Consider the following 20,704-nt stretch of genomic DNA (forward strand, 5'->3'; position numbering starts at 1 on the left):
AACTAAAAAGGCTGGCCAGTGTTAATTTAAAACTAAAGTGCAGCTCATGGGAAAAACTGATTGGGGTCCTTCTGAATTCACCAAAACCAGACAAAGGGAAACCTGGGTGTGGTGCCTGAGAAGTTCAAGAGAGATCAGCAGGTTCATTTGTCTTTTGAGACCATTATGCCTAGGTTGGTGGCTTTTGTTTAATGCAGCAGTAGCAATAAACCCTCATGGTTTTATCCCATCTGTGGCTTGCACTGGTGAGTGAAGATGATAGTATATTTTTAAGGAAAAACACAATTAAGAATTAGATTAATAATTTTCTTGAGTAGATTAATAGTTACTGTTTATTTGGATATTTTCTTTTAGTTAAAATTTTTACAGTTGCTCCATTTTGGAGATAAGTGATTTTATATTGTTTTGACTTGGGTCCATTTTTTGCTTAAAATATAAACATCTGATTTCTACTTCATCCAGTGTGTAAGGGATACAGGTATGTTGGCTGATAATGGAGTTAGGTTGGATTTTTTCTTTTCACAGTATCTGCATGCAGAAGCTGGCCCAGCACATTTCATACTCAGTGTTGTACTTATTTGAAAGTTTGTGGGGTTTAAGAACAGTTTTATTTGTAAACCTTAACAACTGCAGTTTCATGCTCAACAACGTTCATAACACGAATATACATCACAAGATGTTTTCATCAGAGAAGTTAATAAAAAAGTGCATATCAGTTCTCACAGTTTAGTAACTCTTCAAGTCTAACTGAAAGGTTATTCCAAGGCACAGGAGAGTCATAAAATTTTCTGCCTGTTTTTTTTAAAGTAGATGAATTTGACTGAAGGTCAATTATTGTCACCAGATAGAAATGTCATCATAGCTCTTCTTCCTGTGCATGCAGTTACTTCCCATTTTCCAATGAAATGCCTGGTGTGTATGACTGGAGTGACTCACGTAGTGCTTTCCTACAGTTGCCTTGACCTCTGTAGAATGCAGACAGGGATGGATCTCACTGGAAGTGGACTTCTGCCCCCTTTCTAAAATGCAACACAGATCCGCTGGGTGCTTTTTGCCCGAAAATGTTTTCTTCTTTTTCTTTTGTGAAAAACAGTAATGGTTAAAAGCAAGATAAGGGTAGAGAAAAGGCAGCAGGCAAAGAAGATTAATGGCTTCTTCTGAGAAATAAACAAGCAGAAGCTGCACTGCTTTTCTTGGTTGGAGGGATGGCAGACTGAGTAGTCGGCAGGGAAGCCGTTGTTGCTTATCAGGTTATTGTAAAATTTTATTGAAGGCTTTCCTTTTAAATCTGAAGTAAAGAATCCAAATCTGGGTTTAGATTTTTCTTCAGTCATCTTAAATGCATAATAGCCTTTAATCTTGACTTTATCAATGTAATACGCTGCAAAAAGGGGGGAAAAAGAAAAAAAAATTAAGAAAACCTTGCATGATCTGCAAACCTTCTGGTGGTGAGTTCAGATTTCAAATTATTATGAATTTAAAAAGCATCATTGTACCATAAAATCTTTTCACTTACTGCTTCTAACAATGCTCATCTCCCACTGTTTAAGTAGAATCATGGAATTGTTTTGTTTGAAAAAGATCTTTAAAATCATGGACCTAACTCTTCCGAGTCTAGTGCTAAACCATGTCCCTAAGAAGAAACAGTGCATCATTGTTTTTTTAAGAAAGTTAGAATTTGGGAATTTTCTGCACCTACTTTGTGAAAGCTGGATTTGAACAGGGTTAGAGCTGGGAGCTTGCTTGCTTGGGAAAAGCCAGATACAGCTCTATTTTACCCAGCTGTGATCACTCAAGGGAGCAGCTGCTCGTGGTGCTATTTGAAAATGCCTGTCATAGATGCTGAGCCCAGAAAATACCTGAAAAACTGAAAATTAGAATGGGAATACTAGGATGAAGAAAACTTTAAACAACTCTTTCCTTTAGTAACTTCTTTCCTTTAATAACTTACTGGTTTTTTGTTTTCAGTGTGAAATTACCATGGAAAATAAATCAGCAAATGCTCATTAGTCCTATAGTAACAGAGAAACAGCTAAGCACTGGAGGGGGAATGCTCTGGATCTTGCTGGTGTCTAAAAGCCTTTGAAGCAATGCTTAGCCATGAGTAAAACCTGTCTCAGAGTTTTTACACTCCTAGAGATGAGAAACTAGGATGCATTGATTATGTTTGTGGACAGGTGCCTCTGAAGAGGTTTTCAACACCTTAGGATCAGGGAGCTCTATAGTGCTTGCCAGTAGGGAATAGTGAATGCAAGGATGTATTGTATGTCTAGTTTGACCCTATCTTCAATAGCAACTCTAAAAACTGGTGTCCTGCCATATTTTTTCTGTATGTCCCTCCAAGTCTTTGACTTTCTTGTGCTTTCCTGTTCAATTACTTTTAATTCAAGAGCAATTAAGGAGGGTCCCACCTTGCTTTGCAGAGATTAGAGTTGTCTCTTGGGAGTTGTTCGTTTGAAGTGCCATCTCCTACTAACTTCTGAACAACTATTCTGATGGGTATGCCTGCCCAGATGGCTTCTCACATGGTTTAAACTGGGAGCAGCTGTGGCTGTGTTCATGTGAGGGCTCAATACCATTGCTTTGTTGCAGCTGTGTTGCATCTGCCCTGAGCCTGTAAGAATCAGGCCCCTCGGGAGGCTGAATGCTGCTGCCTGGTTCCCTGCATCTCAACCAGAGCTGCTTGTGCTGCCTTGAGCAAGTCTTATATGCTTGCTTAAGGCGTGCCTGGGTCTGTGCCATGGAAATAGCTCTGGGGACCATCGGTCTATCATATACTCACCTTTTAAAACCTCTTGTATGTATTTTCCCAAGTAATAACTTCTAAGTTCATCATTCTCTAAGGACTGGTCATCTATTCCATTTGCTGTGATGTAGATATCAATGTCGCCGTAGGTTTCTTTAATCCACTTGAGAACTTTGCGCAGTCCCCAGGGCACCACTGCCAAACGGGAGGGGGAGTTGAGGCAGGTGATATCCTGCAGAAATTGGATGTCACGATCATATCCATACTGGCTCCCATTCTGAGGTTCATGGACCACAAATCTGGTGGTGAAATGATTCAGGGCATAGAAGTCAGCTGCACCTTTGACAAGCTGCTTTTCCTCGCTTGTGAAAGAGGGCAACAAAGAGTTTGAGAGGCCTTTTCTGTTTTTAATATCTATATATTCCCTCATGGTAGCTGGATAGTCCCCAGTCTTAAATATAGGGTCGGCAAACCAGCCTATTTCAAACTGAAGAAACCTGCTGGCAGCTTCTGAGTGAGATTCAAAGTAGGGGTTGGCAGGTTCAGCCCAGTCTGAATGCAGGGACAGGGACACTTTGCCATGCTGGAAGGACCGGTACTGCTCATTGTATATTTTCCAGGCCATGCCATGTGCTATTAACAAATTGTGTGCTGCCTGGTAGGTGTCATTGCTGCTCCCATTGTAGACGTCAGTCAGTCGGTTGGGCTCGTTTATTGTAATCCAGAGTTTAACCAAATCACCAAGTTCCTGGAAGCATAAAGCAGCGTAGTCTTGGAAAGCGTAGGCAGTCGATGGGTTCAGCCATCCTCCTGTCTGCAGCAAGGGACCTGGCAGGCCCAGGTAGGCATGAGTTGGGTGATACAAGGTGACCATGGACTGAACGTTGAGTTTCAGTGCTTCACTGATCACACACCTGTAATACCTGAGAACTTGCCTGTTGACTGCAGACAGATCTCCATTGGGTAAAATCAGCGACCAGTCGAGTGCAAATCTGTAATGAGTCACTTTCATTTTTTCCAGGAGGTCAAGTTGCTTTTTAATACTGACAAAATCTGTGCACTGTGCTGGTCGGGTTTTTAGCTTCACCCCTTTAACTTTATGCAGGAGCCCATCTCCTGTGACGTTCCAGAGGTACAGGCTGGAGTCACAGAACTGTGGTGAAGAAGCCACAGATTCTGCCTGTGAAAATAAAAATGTTACAGTGGGGTTTAATTAAACAACTGCAGGCTCATAGTCTGCATCTCTGCCTGTGGTGCTGGATGTCAGATGCTCCGAGGGGAAGAGGATAACTGAATCACCTTTGCCTGTGCTAGTGGTCATCTCTTACGTTGCTTCATCCACACAAAACATAAAAATTACACTCTTCATGCAGCTACACGCTGGTATTTACCCTACCACCAGCTTACATGACGTATTTTTATACAGATAATCTCCTGGGTGGAGTTCACTCTGTGGTCATGCAAACAGCAGTTCTCAGGCAGCTGGCAGGAGAGCTGGGTGGTAAGAACAAGGACTGGGGGTATATGAGGCAGGCATGGATTATTTTGGCACTGCTGCTGAGATCAACCTTGTGAAACTGTGGCGTAGTGCTCCCTGGTTTTATTGGTAGTCCTCCTGTGCAAACATCTGACACAAACAGCTTTTAGTGCTTACTATTAGTTGTATCTTTACTTTCATATTAGTTGACAAGGTTAGCAGAAGATCTATCTTGTGTAGCACAGGGTATTTTTTTACTGTTCTAATTTTTTTAAAATATTTTTTACTGGATTTGTAGTACAATATAGTGAAGTTCAAGCTACTTAGATTAAATACAGGTTGATTTTTTGTTTTGCTTTTGGTTGTTTTGTGGGGTTTTTTTAAGGAAAATGCACTTTTCCATGCTACATATTTCCTCAGAATTATTTAACAATCTATAGAATAGCTTTGCTTGCTTTTTTTTTTTTTTCCTATGGTTGTCAGTGAATAGGTGAAATTATGTAGTTTATTGTTATTTTCTGAGGCTGATGTTGGTCATTGGATTCTATGCAATGACAAAAAAGAGTATGCCAACACTGCCCATCCATATGGTTAGCTTATGTACCACATTTAAAGTAGAAACAGATACTCTAGGAACCAGTTTGGAAAAAGTGATACATCTGTTTTGAAAAGGGAGCTGACACTGGCAAAAGCCAAATGCACTGATGTTGGTTATTTTTGCCTGTAGTATAAGTGTTCTTTAAGAACTGCTTCTTGCCCACTATTCTGAGTGTCACTCAGAGCCAGGCTCAACCCAGGAATCTGTTTCTACCTTGTTCAGTAGCTTTAGGGAAGACCTTGAGCCTGCAGGTAGCTCTGCTGCCACCAGCATAACCACCCTGTCCCTGCCCTGTGCCACCCTCTCCACCATGCTGTCGTAGGCATCCATCTGGCCACACTCTGAACTGGATTGGGAAACTCCCCTGGTTGAAAAATAACCCAGGAACAATTGGTCGGGGTCAACTTCTTAGTCTGAAATTTCCTGATCTGATCTGATCTGCCACGTGGAGATGCAAGCAGAGGGAAGGTGAGGGAAGGCCCTGCAGATGGATCTGCCATTGTTGCCAGGCTTAACTTCTATTTGCAGTGTGCATTGGGATTCCCAAGTGAATGTTGCCATGCAGTTATTCCCAAAGTAAAGCTGTTGATCGCTCTGCATCCTGCAGTCTTCCCATTATTTTACTCTTACCTTGAGAACAGACTCGGTGATACCCCAGGAGAAGTCACAGGAGAACTGAGCTTGCAAGCTTGGGGTAGACTCCTTTGGGAAGAAGCCATTTTCCTGGATGATTTGTTTATAATAAAGTGCAGATGACTTGGGAATCCTTTCCTTACTCCTGCTTTTGAAGTCTACATAAAATAATCCACGCCTGATGTTGTAAGCGTGTTGCCATTCAAAGCCATCAAGTAGTGACCAGGCTGTGTAACCAAACACATCTATGTTGTCGTATTTAATAGCTGTGTAAGAGAAAATAACATCTGTGAGTCTAATATTTAGGATTCTTAGCATATATAAGGGATATTTATGGAAAAGGTCTATTCACTTTTAAATTCTTGAAAGTTTTCTCAACAGTCATAGTTATTGTCCCACTGTAATTCACTGCAAAACAGTGACTGACATGTATCTTGGTCCTTATTCATTAAAAAATATACATGCACCAGTGTTTCCTTGAGAAATTAAATTTCTGTAGGATGCTTTATTTCTGCACTGAGCAAACAGGAAATATCACACTACATCCAGATTTTAAGTTGCATTTGATAATTTGCAGGTAAGACATACCAATGAAAGTTGTGAATCATGACTAAAAATTAAGGGTGCAGCAGCTGGTCTAGATTGTGACTTCCTATTTGTCATGAAGCTGAAACTCTCTACATTTATTTGGAAGATCTCTGCAAGCTCTAACACTTAGGAATGTCTATTCAGCTTCTAAGTTTAAAAATTAAAAGTGTCAGTATAGGACATGTAATGCCTTTAGAAGAAGATGGGTAGATCAGCCCAGGGGGTAGATCACCCCCTGAAGTTTATTGGTTTATTCACAGAATGGGTACAGTCAATCTTAATGTCCCTCCACCTTGCAAAAGAGTATGCATTTAATCTTTTACATGTACATATAACTGAGGGGATGATAAATGACTGCTTTCTTGGATGTGGAACATGATTCGCCAGGGAGGGCAGCAGAACTTCCAAAGCAGCTTCTGACTGGACACAACTGACAACAACATTCATTACCCACCTACAGCTTGTGCCAGCTGGCAGCCTGGAAGAAAAAGTCCAAACTCCATGCTCAGCTATGTCACCTGCCTGTTGCCACCTTTAAGCTAGGAAAGAATTCAGGAAAATGCCTCCCAATAACCTTATAAGGGCTGGAATATCAAGGACAAAGCAGTGACCAAGTGGAATTTCTGAGGATTTTGACAGCAAACAATTCTTTACCTGTAATCCATTGAGAGTAAGCCAAGAAATAAAGATCAAGTTTTGATTTAAAGCTCTGTTCTCACCCAACATTGCTTTGCCTTATTTTCTCAGCATATTTAACTTTGCATAAATTTATATTTCCACTCTACTTTTTTCCTTAGTCACCAAGCTGGAACTTCAGCAGAAGGCAGTTCTGTGCACTACTTGTATCCACGCAGCAGAATAACAAGGTACCAGCAGTAGTGTCTCAGTCAAGCATATTTTACCAGCTGCTGGATTAAGAAGTCAGAAAGCCCAAGAGCAATGTAAGTATATGAGAAGCTGACAGACAAGGTCAGAATACTGGTAAGGAGGTGAGGGAATGTAGCAATGATATCTCATGTATTTTCAAGAAAAGCAGCTTCTAAATATTAGGGAAACAATGGGGAAACGTATAAAAATGTTTGAAAAGATCAACTGCAAAATTTAGAGGTGGAAAATGTAAAGGATAAAGAGGTAGGCTATGAGGGCCTTGCAAGTAAAGATGAGTACTTCATGTTCGTGGTGAGGAAGGCTGAACAAATGAAAGTAGATATATAGGGACAGCATAAGTGGCAACTGGAGAAAAGTATTTTTTTTCTAGAAGCATACTGAATTAATGGGCATTAAGTTTAACTGTCAGAGCAAATGATGCTGTGGTACTTGAGATGGTGCATGCATTGATGAGAATGTTTGCCTGCTTAAATGGGTAACAAAAAAGCACTATTTTATCTATATATTATGGTAGGAAAATGTAATAGTTAGGCAGGTGATAAGGAGGGATCCTGTGGATGAGTGTGAGAGTATGTTTGTAGTATTGTCTGCAGTGATGCTGAAAAGTGAGGGCAGAAAGAGAAGCCAGGGTCCTCACTGAATGTTAGAGTGGGGATGAGAAATTCCTGCTAACAACCCCAGGGATGGCTGGGGGCCGGAAAAATGAGCTGAAGGCAGGAGAGGTCAGGAGATTATTAAGCTCCCTGTGTCACCTGAGGTGACTTCCATGGGAGCAGATCTTAAGGTATTCCTGTGTCTGCTGTATGTGGAGCCTTGGGAGTCCTGAAGAACTGCCAGTTTCTGTATCAATGGGGATGTGAATGCCACCAAGAAGCTGCAGTTTCAGTTGCATCCTTGTATCACAAGTGGGGTCAGTTCACTGCCACTGTGGTGTTACACTTCACATGTTTCTGTGACTCTCAGTGCTGTAAGATACAGACACACAAAGTTTACAGCACTCTCCTTGAACACACGTAGAGCACAGCTCCTCATAGCCTGTTATGTGTTAACAGCCACCATCAGTTTGGACTACAGAAATTATGTTTTGAGGTTAATATGACCTAATTGATTTTGCTGCACACAGAAAATTTATACCTGACTTCTCTGTAAGAAAAATAAATACATGTAAATATGTTCCAGATTTTATTCCTGGTCAGACAAATAAAAGTTTGCTTCACATAAATTGCATTATTTAAGAGATAACCCTGTATTTTGAAGCAGAGATTGAAGTATATGGATACATAAAAAAAGATGACAGTTTTTGAGAAGTGGTTATTGGTTGAACATTGACCAAATACTCAGTAGGTGTGAATCCATGGGTGGTTATCACAGCCAGGTCTGGTGTAGATTCAGAAAAAACTACATCATGGATTGTCTTATGTACATGTCCAGAAATCTACCTGTTCCACACCTCTAAATCCAGGCCCACAGCTAGACTCTTCTCTTGTGTCAAGGCAGTATTACAATACCATAAACCAAATCTTGGAATGTAACCTCCTCAAAATCTAGAAAAGGCAGAACATGGCACATTGCTGCACAATGTGAAGTTTGCAGGTTGAACCAACTTCAAATATCTGTGGCTAATCTTAATTAGAAGCTTGATTACATTTGTTGGTGATACAGTGCTTCCTGCCTTGGTGTCAGATTAAATGATTACTCATGTTTTCCTTTTTCTGAGGACAGGGAAGGTTTTTGTAAAGGATGCAAGCCAGTCTGTGATTGCAGTGTGGCACTGACTCAGAGCATGGCTCTCAGGCCAGCTCAGCTGTCCCTCTCCCAGCATCAAACATTCAAACTGACTGAGAGGGAAAAGAGAGACTGGTTTTGCAAACACTTTAGGTATTAACAGCATTTATATTGCATGCAAAATTAAAGCTTTTGCCTTCAGAGAGCACCCCTGTATGCTGGCTTTATGAAGGGAAAATACCAAGATTAAAAATACCAAGATTAAACATAATATCTCTGTTTGGCATGTGATAATACTGCAGTATGATCTCCCTTCTCCTGCTGCTTTCCTTCATGCATTTTACATTGGAGTAGGACCCCAGCATGGCACTGGCAGCATGTAGTCATGGTCTCATTTTCCTGCTGCTGAGATCTGTTCCTGCACAAAGATTTTCCAGTTGGGATGCCAGCAGTGAAAAGTGGTATCCAATAGATTTGTTTTCATTATTTTCTGACTCAGTTTTGCACTTACCTAGTTTTAAAATCCAATGCAGATGTTGGACTTTAGCTTTCTGGGACAGGGACTATGGTTTTTTTCTTTGTTTGTACAACACTTAGCACCAGTAGATCCTGATCCATGACTTGTACTCATTCAGTATAAACAATTAATAATTAACTTGGTTGACATTATCTCATTTAAAAAAAAAAAAATATTAAATCATAACAGAGCAAAACAACCAACAACTAATTTGTGTACAAACCTTGTAAAGCCTTATTTATGAAGTTTTTCATCATATAGATGGCTGTGGTGTCATCAGTTTTCACATGGCTGTCAGTGAACCAGCCGTTCTCTGCAATCAAGATTCGAGGACTGTTGTATTCCAGTTTGATCCAGTTCAGTACTTCCCTCAAATTGAGTGATAAATTTTGTCCCATTTTTTGTAGAGTGCTTGGAGGTTTAAAGTTATCAGGACCAAAAGAAAAAGCAAAGAAATCAGCTGTTCCCTTTATGTAGCTTTTCTCGTCCTCGGTAAAGCGTGGCAAAAAAGCAAATTCATTTTTCAGTTCTTTTGGATAATCGCCGTCTCCATGGATGGGTTTAGCAAACCACCCAAGAACTTTCTCCATGGATTGCTGACATTTAGAGATGTCCAATGCATCTTCTGATTTGTTAGGTTCAATCCAATGGGACCCCAACACAATGGACATCATCCCTTTCTGATACGGTTGAAAGTGGGTTTTGTAGTTATGCCAAACTTGTGCGTGAGCCTGATGAGAGAAAAATAGTATTAAATAGCAGTAAATCTTAGCATATGTAGGCAGCTAGACAGGCAGCTATCTGGATCCATTTTGTTGTACATTTCTATGGCAATACTTACAAGCATACACTAATTACCCTGTAATTGTGTAATGGGCAGTGACTGTAACACTGCAAGGCACCTTGAGATGATGGTAATGCTCAGTATCTCCTATGAGCTGTTGCTATGATACCCTAGGGCTGTGGTTTTTGCCTTTTAACATAGGTCTTAATTTCAGCAGAGGTCCCAACAGGGGTGTGAGCAGTTGCTACAAGGACACTTTGGGTCTAAACAGCTGTTGTTGGTGGGATTTGGACTCCATGATCTAGGCAGTCCCACCTAGGTCTTTCTTTGTCAAGCAATGATTGCTGATATAGTTAAAATTTTAAGCCATTGTTGCAACTGGTACATAAATTATGCACCTCAAATTAGGTTTCCTTTTTCAGTGTTGCCTCTGTGCTGCAGAATGCTCTGTGCTATGGACTTTACCAGGATTTCCTCTGATCAAAACACATCCACCCCATACTCTTAATGGCATACACTTGTTTCAGTTTGGCCTAATCATATGAGTAAGCATTCTACTTTTGAGACTTGAACAGTCCCTAGATGTAAAAATATGGAGAAAGGACCCAGCTGTAAAGTTGGAACCCAAATCATCGAATCATTATGGTTGGAAAGGACCTTCATGATCATCAAGTCCAGCTGCCAGTCCTACAGCACTGTAACCATTAAATCATCTCCTGAAGCATCACATCTGTTTTCTGAACACCCCCAGTTCATAGTTTTGTGTGAGAACTTTCATGTAGGATTTTAGTTCATTCCTTCTTTGAAGTTGTTATAATAATAATAATTTTTCTGACAGTAACAACAGTACAGATTGAAGCTCATTCATTTTAAGTATTGATTTTAAAACCAGCAGCACCTTGGTTTTAAAAGGAAATTTGGCAGCAGTATCTCAAAACACCTGCTGGATATGGCATGTTTTAGTAGGGATAGTTGGCTGAATATTGACTTCTCCAGGAAAGACAGAAGTTTTGTTATTTGTGTTAGTGACAATGAAAGCCAACCATGTATCACATCATATTTAATTTTTATCAGCATGTTTTAGAAAGCTTAACATTGTCACACGGCAGAGTTACCTTCAAATGTCATGTTGTTAATTAGTTAAGTAAGAGACCACAGCAGTCAAAATTACATGGAAAAAGGGAGACTGAGGAGCCACTAGCACTGCTGAGTCCCTCAGGAGAAAGGAAGAGCTTGGGTGTCAGAGAAGGGTGGCTCTGGATTGCAGCATGAATTATGCCAGAGGACCTGATTCAGGGGAGGGGAATTGACCTCCCCCAGCTGAGGAGCTGTCAGGTAACTCAGGGTTTACCTTATCTTCCTAAACTGGAAAGAAAATAACTGTTTGCACCCAGAAAAAAACATTGGGAAGCACTGTGAAACAGGAGTGCTGAGTTGGACTGACACCATTCCCAAGCCAAACAGCATTGCTTACCTTTGATGATAATTTCAGTTAATTTATCTGAAACACACAGCCTTGACAGTTAAAAAAACCCAAAAGACCTGGTGTCAGGTAGATATTTGGGTAAGCTAGGGAGCACCAAAGAATTACAGTTTGTGAAATTTTGTGTATCAGTTGTTTATGGTTTCTAAGGTCATGCTCGTAACATTCGTTCAAGGTCTGGCTTTGAAAATACTGATAAAGTAACATTAACCTTTGAAATGCAGGTTCTGTAGTTGAAAAGGGAAGTCAGCAAAATGGTACTTATTAGGCAAATTGCAAGACACAGTTAAAATATTATTAAATATATTTCTTACCAGTCTCATCAGAAAACTTAAGTAGGCAGTGCTGTCTCCTCTCTTACCCTCACTGTCCTCTCCCGAAGGTCCCTCCAGCCTGGAGTGCCTGCTGGATCCAGCCTTGCTTTGCTCTCTGCCTTTACTGATTCCTCACCTAGTAAGGATATTTTTTTCCCCGCCACAGGCTATTAACACCACTGTTTAGTTAAAGCTATAAATCTGTGTTGGCTCAACAAGAAAAACTCTGCTGAAATAACCTGAATTATGCACAGTGCAGAGCAGCATGGTAACAGGACCAGGTAAATCAGTGTAATCACACATTTCTTGGTGAAGTGGAGAAAGATGCCTTTGCCAGAAAACAACTACTTAGAATCCATTACTGATATGTGAAAAACAATTGAGGACAGTTCCTCGCATTCATATGCATCTACAGGATATTGATTAGAAGAAAGTGAAATTACTGTTAAAAATACCATATGCAGTGAGAGGTATAATTCTACAGGAGTAGAAATCAGATACAAAAAAGTACATTTGATCTGAGTCAAGATAGGATCCCCGTACACAAATTCACATGTGTAACTGATGCCTTAGTTCTGAGAGTTAACTCTATAGAAAAAAATTGTTACTCTGTCTGCAGTAAGGATTTTTATAGATGTAGTAGAGAGAACAGCATTTGCTTCCCTATAATTCTGTTTTGAGTTGTTAATTACCTGTGAATCAGTTTAAAATTCTCAGATGGAAGGTGTTGGCAAAGAATGAACTACTGTTGATGGATCAACTGATTAATATAATTCGTTTTGTAAGGTGATATATGAAACAAGCATCAATTTAAAAGCTTTATCATACATCAAATTGTCTATTTTGAGTAAATGTTGACTTATCTTTTTTTCAGTTAGAGTTTAATCCCTAATCTTTTGCTTTCCTTGTTAGATCAAGGACAGATGTCAAGGCTAAGTACACAGTGACAGCAGGATCAATATTGTATATTTATTCTAGATATATACGACACATTAATTTCAGCATATTTTCCTGGTATTAATATAGAAATTACTCCATAGACTTGAAAGTCACAGAGTGTACTAAGTCAGTTAGTATTAATCCTTTAAAAATGGCAAGATAAGTCAATTTAATAAAATCAAGACAACAGTGTTTTTCTCCCTTCTTCTTTAAATATTTTCATACTCCTTCCAACTCTGATCCTTTAACTTCTCCTGTATGTACAAAAAAAGCTTACTATTGAAAGACAGATACTTTAAAATTATTAAGATACATTAAAGTCAAACAGTTTTCCTGAGTATCTCAGCAGTGAGCACACAAAACAAATGCCATTGTGTTTAATTTTTTTTTTTTAAAACCATGGAGAGGTAGAATAGAGAGGCTGATGATGATGGTGTTAAACATCACTTCAGAAGTAGGGTGGCTGTGTGTGTGGCTCATTTGGAGAGTATATTTCAGTTCAAGGCCAATTTGGTCTGTGATAAAGATTAAATGTTGTCAGTAGAGCTAAAGCACTCATTTTCCAAGCAGGCTCTGAAGCTCAGTCTTTGTGAAGGAAAAAGGGTTTTTGGGATGTAGGCAACTAAATTTCTAAGACTGTGGTGTGAAGTCCTGAGGCTTTACTACCACAGAAATATAAGAAAGTTAACCTGCAAATAACAAACCATGCCCTAAAAGTGTGGATCTGTGCTGAATTTGCATGTCATCACATCTACTGCTAGAAAAATTTCCTATCAAAGACATTTACAAGCATAGATAATTCTGCTGTCCCCCCTAGAGCCATACTTGAGGGAGACAGATTTCCCTCCTCCTGTAAGAAGTACTGGCACTGGAGCAGCTTTGTCTCTCTAGATCCTGAGGAAAGGAGACCCCTTTGGAGGAATGGAAGGAAGTGTATAGTTGGACATAAAGGTAAGAATTATTCCTCATTCATTCAGCAGAAATGTGGTTTTTATGGAGACTGAATTATGTGACTTCTCTTGGACATGCTCAGCCAAAGATCCCAAAGGCAGTAGTGTCCATGAATTGATCCTGGGATAGTGAGAGCTCCAGGAGAGGTGGGAGTAATGCAGCTTGGGACAGAGAGGAACCTGATCTGTGAGAGATCTATAGGAGACACCATGTTTGAAAGGGAATTCATTGCCTCTTTCCAGCATGGGATATGAAGGTGTGCCCATGAAGAAAATTTTTAGGGAAATCTTATTCTGATAGTTTTCTTATGGGCTTTTCTGCTGGATGGAAAGGAGTGTGAATGATTTTTAACAGGAAGAAAAAAAAAAAAAAAAGAGCCCCTTTCTGCCTGCTGAATAGCAAGGCCAGAACTGCTTGTAGGGCACTGATAAGTAAGTAAGGACAAGTAAGGCAGCTTGTCTGCAATTTGTGATCTTTACAAGCCTCAATCCAAGCATAAAGGAATATAACTAGACCCAGAAAAAATGGTAACAATATGTCAGGTATATATCTCATTTAGCTCCAGACACAATGATTCACGTTTTATATTTTCTTGCTTTGTGTCTAATTTATTTACTGTTAAATCAAATAAATCCATCCAATTGCTCTACGTGCAGTTTTAATTTCTCTGCCTCAGTATACAGCTGCCTCAGGCACATGCTTATAGATTCTGTATCTTTCTTGATGTGCCTTTCAAATATTGCATGGCAAGTTACGTGCTATCACCAAATCCTTTCCATCTTGCTTTTGTGAAGTAACAGTCTTCTTCAATGAATAAGATATATCCTTTGGTGGCCACTCTCCCTCTGGTATAATATTTCACATGTTCCTTGTGTTAGTGGTAATGATCATACAATTGAAGAGAGAGCTTTATCTAAGTTAACCACTTTGCAATTTATAATTGATAAGCACCAATTGATAAGCATCAATGGTTAGTTATATTTTTTTTGTGATTCTATGAAACTTAGCTTCAGTTTATGATTGCTATGTCAGATAGAAGTTGTCCTTTCAATAAATGGTGATTTATTAAGTGCACCGGTAAATGAAACTAAAAGTAGGACTTGTGATAGAGCCTTGTTTAGTTTATCCAAAGTGTAACAAAAGGCTTTTGAGAATGATTATTCACCGATGTGCTCTGTAACAATGGTGGCCAGAGTGATTAACAGATTAGACCTGTTTTTCCTGCTCAGCATATTTTATGGGTGGACCTGGTAATGTACATAGGGTGGCATGAAGAATATTGTCTTTCAACAACCTGTTCAAAAATGATGCCCTGTCATGGACAAGAGTGTGGCTCTTCCTAAAGCCACTGACATAAAAAAACGGGAATCTTTTCAACAGCTTTCACAGACTTCGCCTCACACACCTCTTGGTACGTCAAGAGCTTCCATTAGAAGTCCAACCCCAAACATCAAACTCCAGTTCCTCAAATACATTACTACAAATTTAAGATTGTTCATGGACACCTAAAATCTTCAGAAATTTTATAATGCCACAGGATAAAGCTGCCAACGCATGAGGTAATGGTCACAGAGTGAAAATAATTTCTGCCCAAGAGTAATAAAATATGAGTAAATGGATTGTGTGCTGCTCAGAGTCTCATTAACTATTTAATTGAAGTGATTTATTTCATACTCAGCTTCACTGAGTTTAAAACTAGAACCAACTATCAGATCAAATCTGAGAGTTAAATGATATTGAATTAAGATCTTAGGTTGGTAATTTGTGTATCAGACCCATCTGTGCTTCATGGAGCACCCAATCAATTCTCCAGCAGAGGCATCGCTCTGTGCGCTGATTGTACAGATTTTACAGAGTTGAAAAATGCAGATATCACCTAACTGGTCCTTCAGTTTTGATTGTGCCACTCTGAAATGAAAGCAAGAAATGCTTCAAACTTGTGTTGTATTATTTACATCTATTATAAAAATTTATTTTATATAGCACTTGGAAATAAAAAGAATAATTGAGCAACAGTTCTCTTTGAGATGCTTCACAAATCTCTATAGTTAAATCATTCTTGTGCCAAGTCTGAAATCACTCAGTGACTCAGAGTGCTTGATGACTTTTCTGTGCATAAAACTTCTATTGACTGAAGCATGATTTCACTGAAAAAGGAGATTCTCCAGGTTCTAGCTCAGAAACAAATACAAGAAATAGAAATGGTCAGTTGTGATTAATTTTTCCCACAGGCACACTTCTTTCTGTGGGACAAATATATTCAGATGTTTGTTAATTACATTTATAATGTATGATAGGTAGTAGAAAAATTATTTGTTGGGAATAGTTTCAGCAGGGACAACTATACTGACTGATCTATCAGAGACAGGATAGTGACCAACTCTGTAAAGTACTTTGAGCACTACAGATTAAAAAAATGCTGTATTGCTATTGTTAATTCTTATCCTAAAGTACTGTTATTTGAAATCGTTTTAAATTATAGCAAGAGAAAATAAGGATACAAGTTACTCTGTAGAATGAAATTAATAATCTATCACAGGGGATACTGTCAACTCTGCAATGCTGTTGAGAATATCAGGAACATCTGCACTTTCTTTATAGGTCCTTAGTCCACTTCAGACTTCTCTTTTTGTCCTTCCCAGAGAAAGAATATAATGAACTGAGGACCCATTTTTGCAGCTGCTGAAGCTATTGATTATGGGATCAAAGCTTTTGGATATTTCAGTAATTATGTAGAAGACAGCTGATAAATAAAATAAGGCTGACATAAAAATTTAAATTCTGAGAACATAATGGAAATAAGGTAATCTCCAAACTCTCAAGTATTGAAGGGGACATTTGTTTTCTTCCAAACCCAAAACAAACTTTTTGCAATATGATCTTACTAAGCTAGAACTTTATAAATAAACTGTACATATACATATTCTATTGCTAGCAGAATTGATCCAATATGCAAATGCAGGTAATTTTACACTAATAGAATACTCGTGCCAGTATAGCCAAATGAATGGCCATGACAGTGCATTTAACTAACTGAAAAGAATAAAGAAGGAAAATCATACTCTTTAATAGCCAGATTTTGTAGGCAAAGCATAGTTTAAATGACATAACAAACAAGGACTTTAAAACAGTTACTGAGTCAGCTGTTGTGACAACAATAAAATAAATATGAGGATTTTAAAAAGGCTGCCTTATCTAAGGATTATTTCTCTATGTTTTCATATTCCTTGATTTTTAAAAAAAAACATTTACTATATGGCTGTTTTCTTCTACCAATTCCGATAGAGCTGAAAGATCAGTTTGTAAAATCTTACTATACTGTACCTTGATTAGATTGTGTCCTACAGAGTAGACGGTTGTTAATTTCCCTCTCTCTCCAGGAGCATGAATACCTGTGCCATACCCATGCCAAGCTACTAAGTATGGATTGTGGATTGTAATCCAGTACTTTACACGATCCCCAAAGGTCTGGAAGCAAAAGGTGGCATAATCATTGAAGATATCAATTACTGATTCATTTTTCCATCCCCCATATTTTTCTTGCAGCATCAAGGGTAAGTCCCAGTGGTACAGTGTGACCACAGGGTCAATATTTCTGTAGAGTAGAGAGTCAATAAGGGTGTTATAATAATGGAGTCCTTTTTCATTGGGAGCTGTTACCTCTCCAGTAGGAAAAATCCTTGACCATGCAATTGAAAACTGATAAAAAGTTACTCCCAAAAAATCCAAAGCAGACAAATCTTTGTCCATCAAGGTGTAACTATCACTGGAGGCATCTGTGCTGCCAGCATCCTTGAACTCCGAGTGGACGAACTGGTCCCAGACAGAGGAGCCTTTCCCATCCTTCTTCCAACTCCCTTCCACCTGGAAAGCCCCGGTTCCTACACCCCAGCGAAACTCCTTGGGGAATGTGTCGTACAAAAACATCTGTGTTTCACTCACAGGGCTGAAGTGGGGATCCTTTTTCCATACAGATCTTCCCTCTCCAGCAAGCCCAGTTACTACTCTTATGAAAACTAATGTCCAGAAAGCAACAAATCTCTCCAGTTGTCGGCCATACATTATGCTGGTTTATGGCTCCAGTGTTAAAAGTCAAATTTCTTGCACTGACACTGAAAAAAATCCATTAATTTGCTGGAGTCCCCGTTGTGCAGGCTGTCTTCCTGTGCCATGAACTGCTGGAGTGTCTTATCAGAGCTTCACTAAAAGCTTGTGATCGTAAATGTCCTGTCAATGATTAGCCTGAACTGTGAGACCTACAACAGGTCAGAGAACGGTGTCATTTTTAGGCAAGTGACCTCTAAATGACTACTGAGACACCTTCTTACTGCAGGAAAATAAGTTGTCTGAGCCATATAAACACTAGTAACCAATTCATTGCTATTTAAACCTTGGTCATTCGGATAGGAGGACACAGGTGACAATGCTAAGAAGCTGTCACATCCTTTACTCCTCAAGCAGCTGTATTTTGAGGAGATATGGCAGAAATATAATTCAGATTACTTAGTATCCAAATAAAGGGTTATCTATTCTTCTGTATAATAGGAGGGCTGGAATGGCAGTGCACCATTCCTTGATCCTACCCTGCTCAAACATCCTATCCTACTTCTGCTGAAAATATTTCTCGTAGACTTGTGGGAAATTTTGTTGTGGAAAAGAGATACAGTATAACTATATGAAAATGCAATGAAAGTATTTATTTCTAATGTATGCTGTTCTTTTTCTGTCCTCTAAAAAAGTCTCCTGTACAGCAGCAGAAAAAAATTAACAGGGGGCTGTTATAGTCCTCTAGCAATTTCCCTGGATTTCTTCAAATAAACACAATTATCAAAGATAATTAGCCCTGGAAGATACTATTTCAGTACCAATTAATTTGATAATCTTGGTATACACAACTGGGGCATCAGTACAGTACAGTACAGTACAGAGCAACTATGCAATATAATTTAATCTTTTACCATACTTCAAGTTACATCAAAACTACATGTGTTAAGATATATTCAATTTACTAAATACAGTAAGATTGACACCTGCCATTTTTTCTTCTCTTGGAGTATGGTAACTGATGTAAGCATAAAATGTATCCACACTTAGACCACAGCTGATGAAGAGATTCATGGAACATGACAACAGTCTGAAGTAACCTCAAATATAAGAAAGATACGCACTGAAATCTGAACATGCAAACAATTGACCACCTAAGTATAGCACCAGATTATCTTGGATTATTTAGCCTTGCTGACATGTAGGACATGAAAGTCCAGACAGACTGCTGGGCTACTGCCACTTCACAGCTCCTGCTGCCTGTCAGTGCATGCTTGCAGCCTGCCCAGGAGTCCACAGCCAGCATTGCATAATGCCCCTCAGACACACCTTTATGTAACAATGAAGCTGATTAAGCAACAGAAGATGGAAGACACTTTAGGTATTTGTCTCTATGACACACAAAAAAAGTTGTACCTCGATGCAAGTTTACAGCATTTCTCTGCAGCGCCTTTACATGAAACAGTTTCATCATAAATGAAGAAGAAAGCTCCCACTGACACTTTCTGCCTGGCAGATCTCTGCTGGTGGGGTAGCCATGCATCTAACATGAGTCTACCCAGCCTAACAAACCCAGCACTTCCTAAGATCTGGAGATCCACAGTAGTCAGTAAAGATCCTACCAAAGGCTGCTCAGGAAAGAGTAGAGTATACAAGCACTGTGTACCAAGTTGGTCTACACTATAAACTGATGTTCTTCTTTTATTCCATGGAATAGCATTTTATAATATTACTTGGGATTGCTATGACATGAACATAATCCTTCTACCTTAAAATTTAAGAGCTTTAAATGTATACAATGTACTTTATGAAACAAAATCCAAATACAAGTAATGATGGATGCTGCTATACCTCTAAAGCAGTTGGTCACCATGATTACCAGATGCTTGAGTTCAAACCACCCACAACAGCTCTGTAACACCACAGCTGCATAGTGACAAGGAAAATACAAAGGCTTTTCCCCACCAAATACAGCAGAGTTAGTATCACTGGCATCTTACTGCAGACACGGTGTTGCATCTGCATGAGACAGGAGAGGTGCTGCAGAGCCTTGTGCTCTCAGATGCTTGATCTGTACAAAGGAAAGAACTGGATTTCTTTCCTTATTACTGCTAGGACTGGGAGCAAGTACAAGACCTTGAATCCAGTTTTTTACTGCTTTGTCATATTTAACTTTTTTTGGCTATATTGCTACTTGATTAAGGAGGAAACAATTTAACTGATGGAAGTCATATAGTGACTTGAATTTGGAGGGAGGTTTTGATCAGCTTGGGAAAGGAAACACTATGTCTGTTAATTTGGAAAACAACTAGCACAGACGGGTGAGATGTGAGCAAGGGCTCCTGACAAGTGAGGGTGCAAAGGGAGAGGAAGAAATTATTCCTCTGGCTCAAGCAGCAGAGTTGGCACTGACTCCAGCCCTGATGCTGTACTGGGCCGTCAGTACCTTGCTGCACAGTGGGATTTCCTGCCTCAGGTCATGCACCTCATGAGTCTGGTTTCAGAATGAAACAAGGCTGGGAGAGGCTGAGGTTCCCAGGGCACCTGTCTGCCACAGTAGTTAGGAAAACCTACTGATTATTCAGTTCAGTTCTTAGCTATAAAATTTTCTATCCTTACCTCTGCCAAGGGAAGAGATTAAAATTATGAAAACAGCTTTTTCCCTTGACCTTTAAATATGTTTTAGGGTCTTGGCTTGTAACCTGGGGTTTGATCTGCAGAACTGCTGAAGGAGTTTTGACTGTATGTAATGTTGGACCAAGTATCCCAGTTAAGACCTTCATTCTGCCTAGATATGCAAATAAACAGAGAGAAAAGACCTGAAGACAAAGTTCACTTAGCTGCTCATATCTGCTAGTGTTAGGTGCTCAAAAAAGCACAACTTATGTAATTGCCCTCAACGCTGTGACGCAAGCCAAACACTTATCTTTACCTATACCTTGACCTTACACAGCAAAAACTGTTTGAGGTGGGATCAACTCTTTTCTGAAGACACATAATTGAGATGGATACTATAG

At 39.3% G+C, this 20,704-nt stretch overlaps 2 protein-coding genes across 4 annotated transcripts in view; one reads left to right on the forward strand and one right to left on the reverse strand.

Annotated features, from left to right (window-relative positions):
- The window catches only part of RPL9 (ribosomal protein L9), a 388,416-nt gene that overhangs the window by 6,928 nt on the left and 360,784 nt on the right, over nt 1-20,704 (forward strand). The window lies entirely within an intron of this gene.
- Nucleotides 314-17,840, reverse strand: KLB (klotho beta). Of its 3 annotated transcripts, none has more exons than XM_071743734.1 (6): nt 17,586-17,840; nt 16,968-17,111; nt 9,396-9,903; nt 5,452-5,720; nt 2,783-3,926; nt 314-1,381 (listed from the first exon to the last, which is right to left on the reverse strand). In XM_071743734.1, exons 1-6 carry the CDS (start codon nt 17,703-17,705, stop codon nt 1,020-1,022), a joined length of 2,547 nt encoding a protein of 848 aa, XP_071599835.1. In that variant the 5' UTR covers nt 17,706-17,840; the 3' UTR covers nt 314-1,019. The 3 variants fall into 3 exon arrangements, with proteins under 3 accessions (XP_071599835.1, XP_071599834.1, XP_071599833.1); XM_071743733.1 differs by having other exon boundaries at nt 17,304-17,840; XM_071743732.1 differs by having other exon boundaries at nt 16,968-17,840.

This window comes from Heliangelus exortis, chromosome 4 (assembly GCF_036169615.1).
Source record: "Heliangelus exortis chromosome 4, bHelExo1.hap1, whole genome shotgun sequence".
Classification (NCBI taxonomy): domain Eukaryota; kingdom Metazoa; phylum Chordata; class Aves; order Apodiformes; family Trochilidae; genus Heliangelus; species Heliangelus exortis.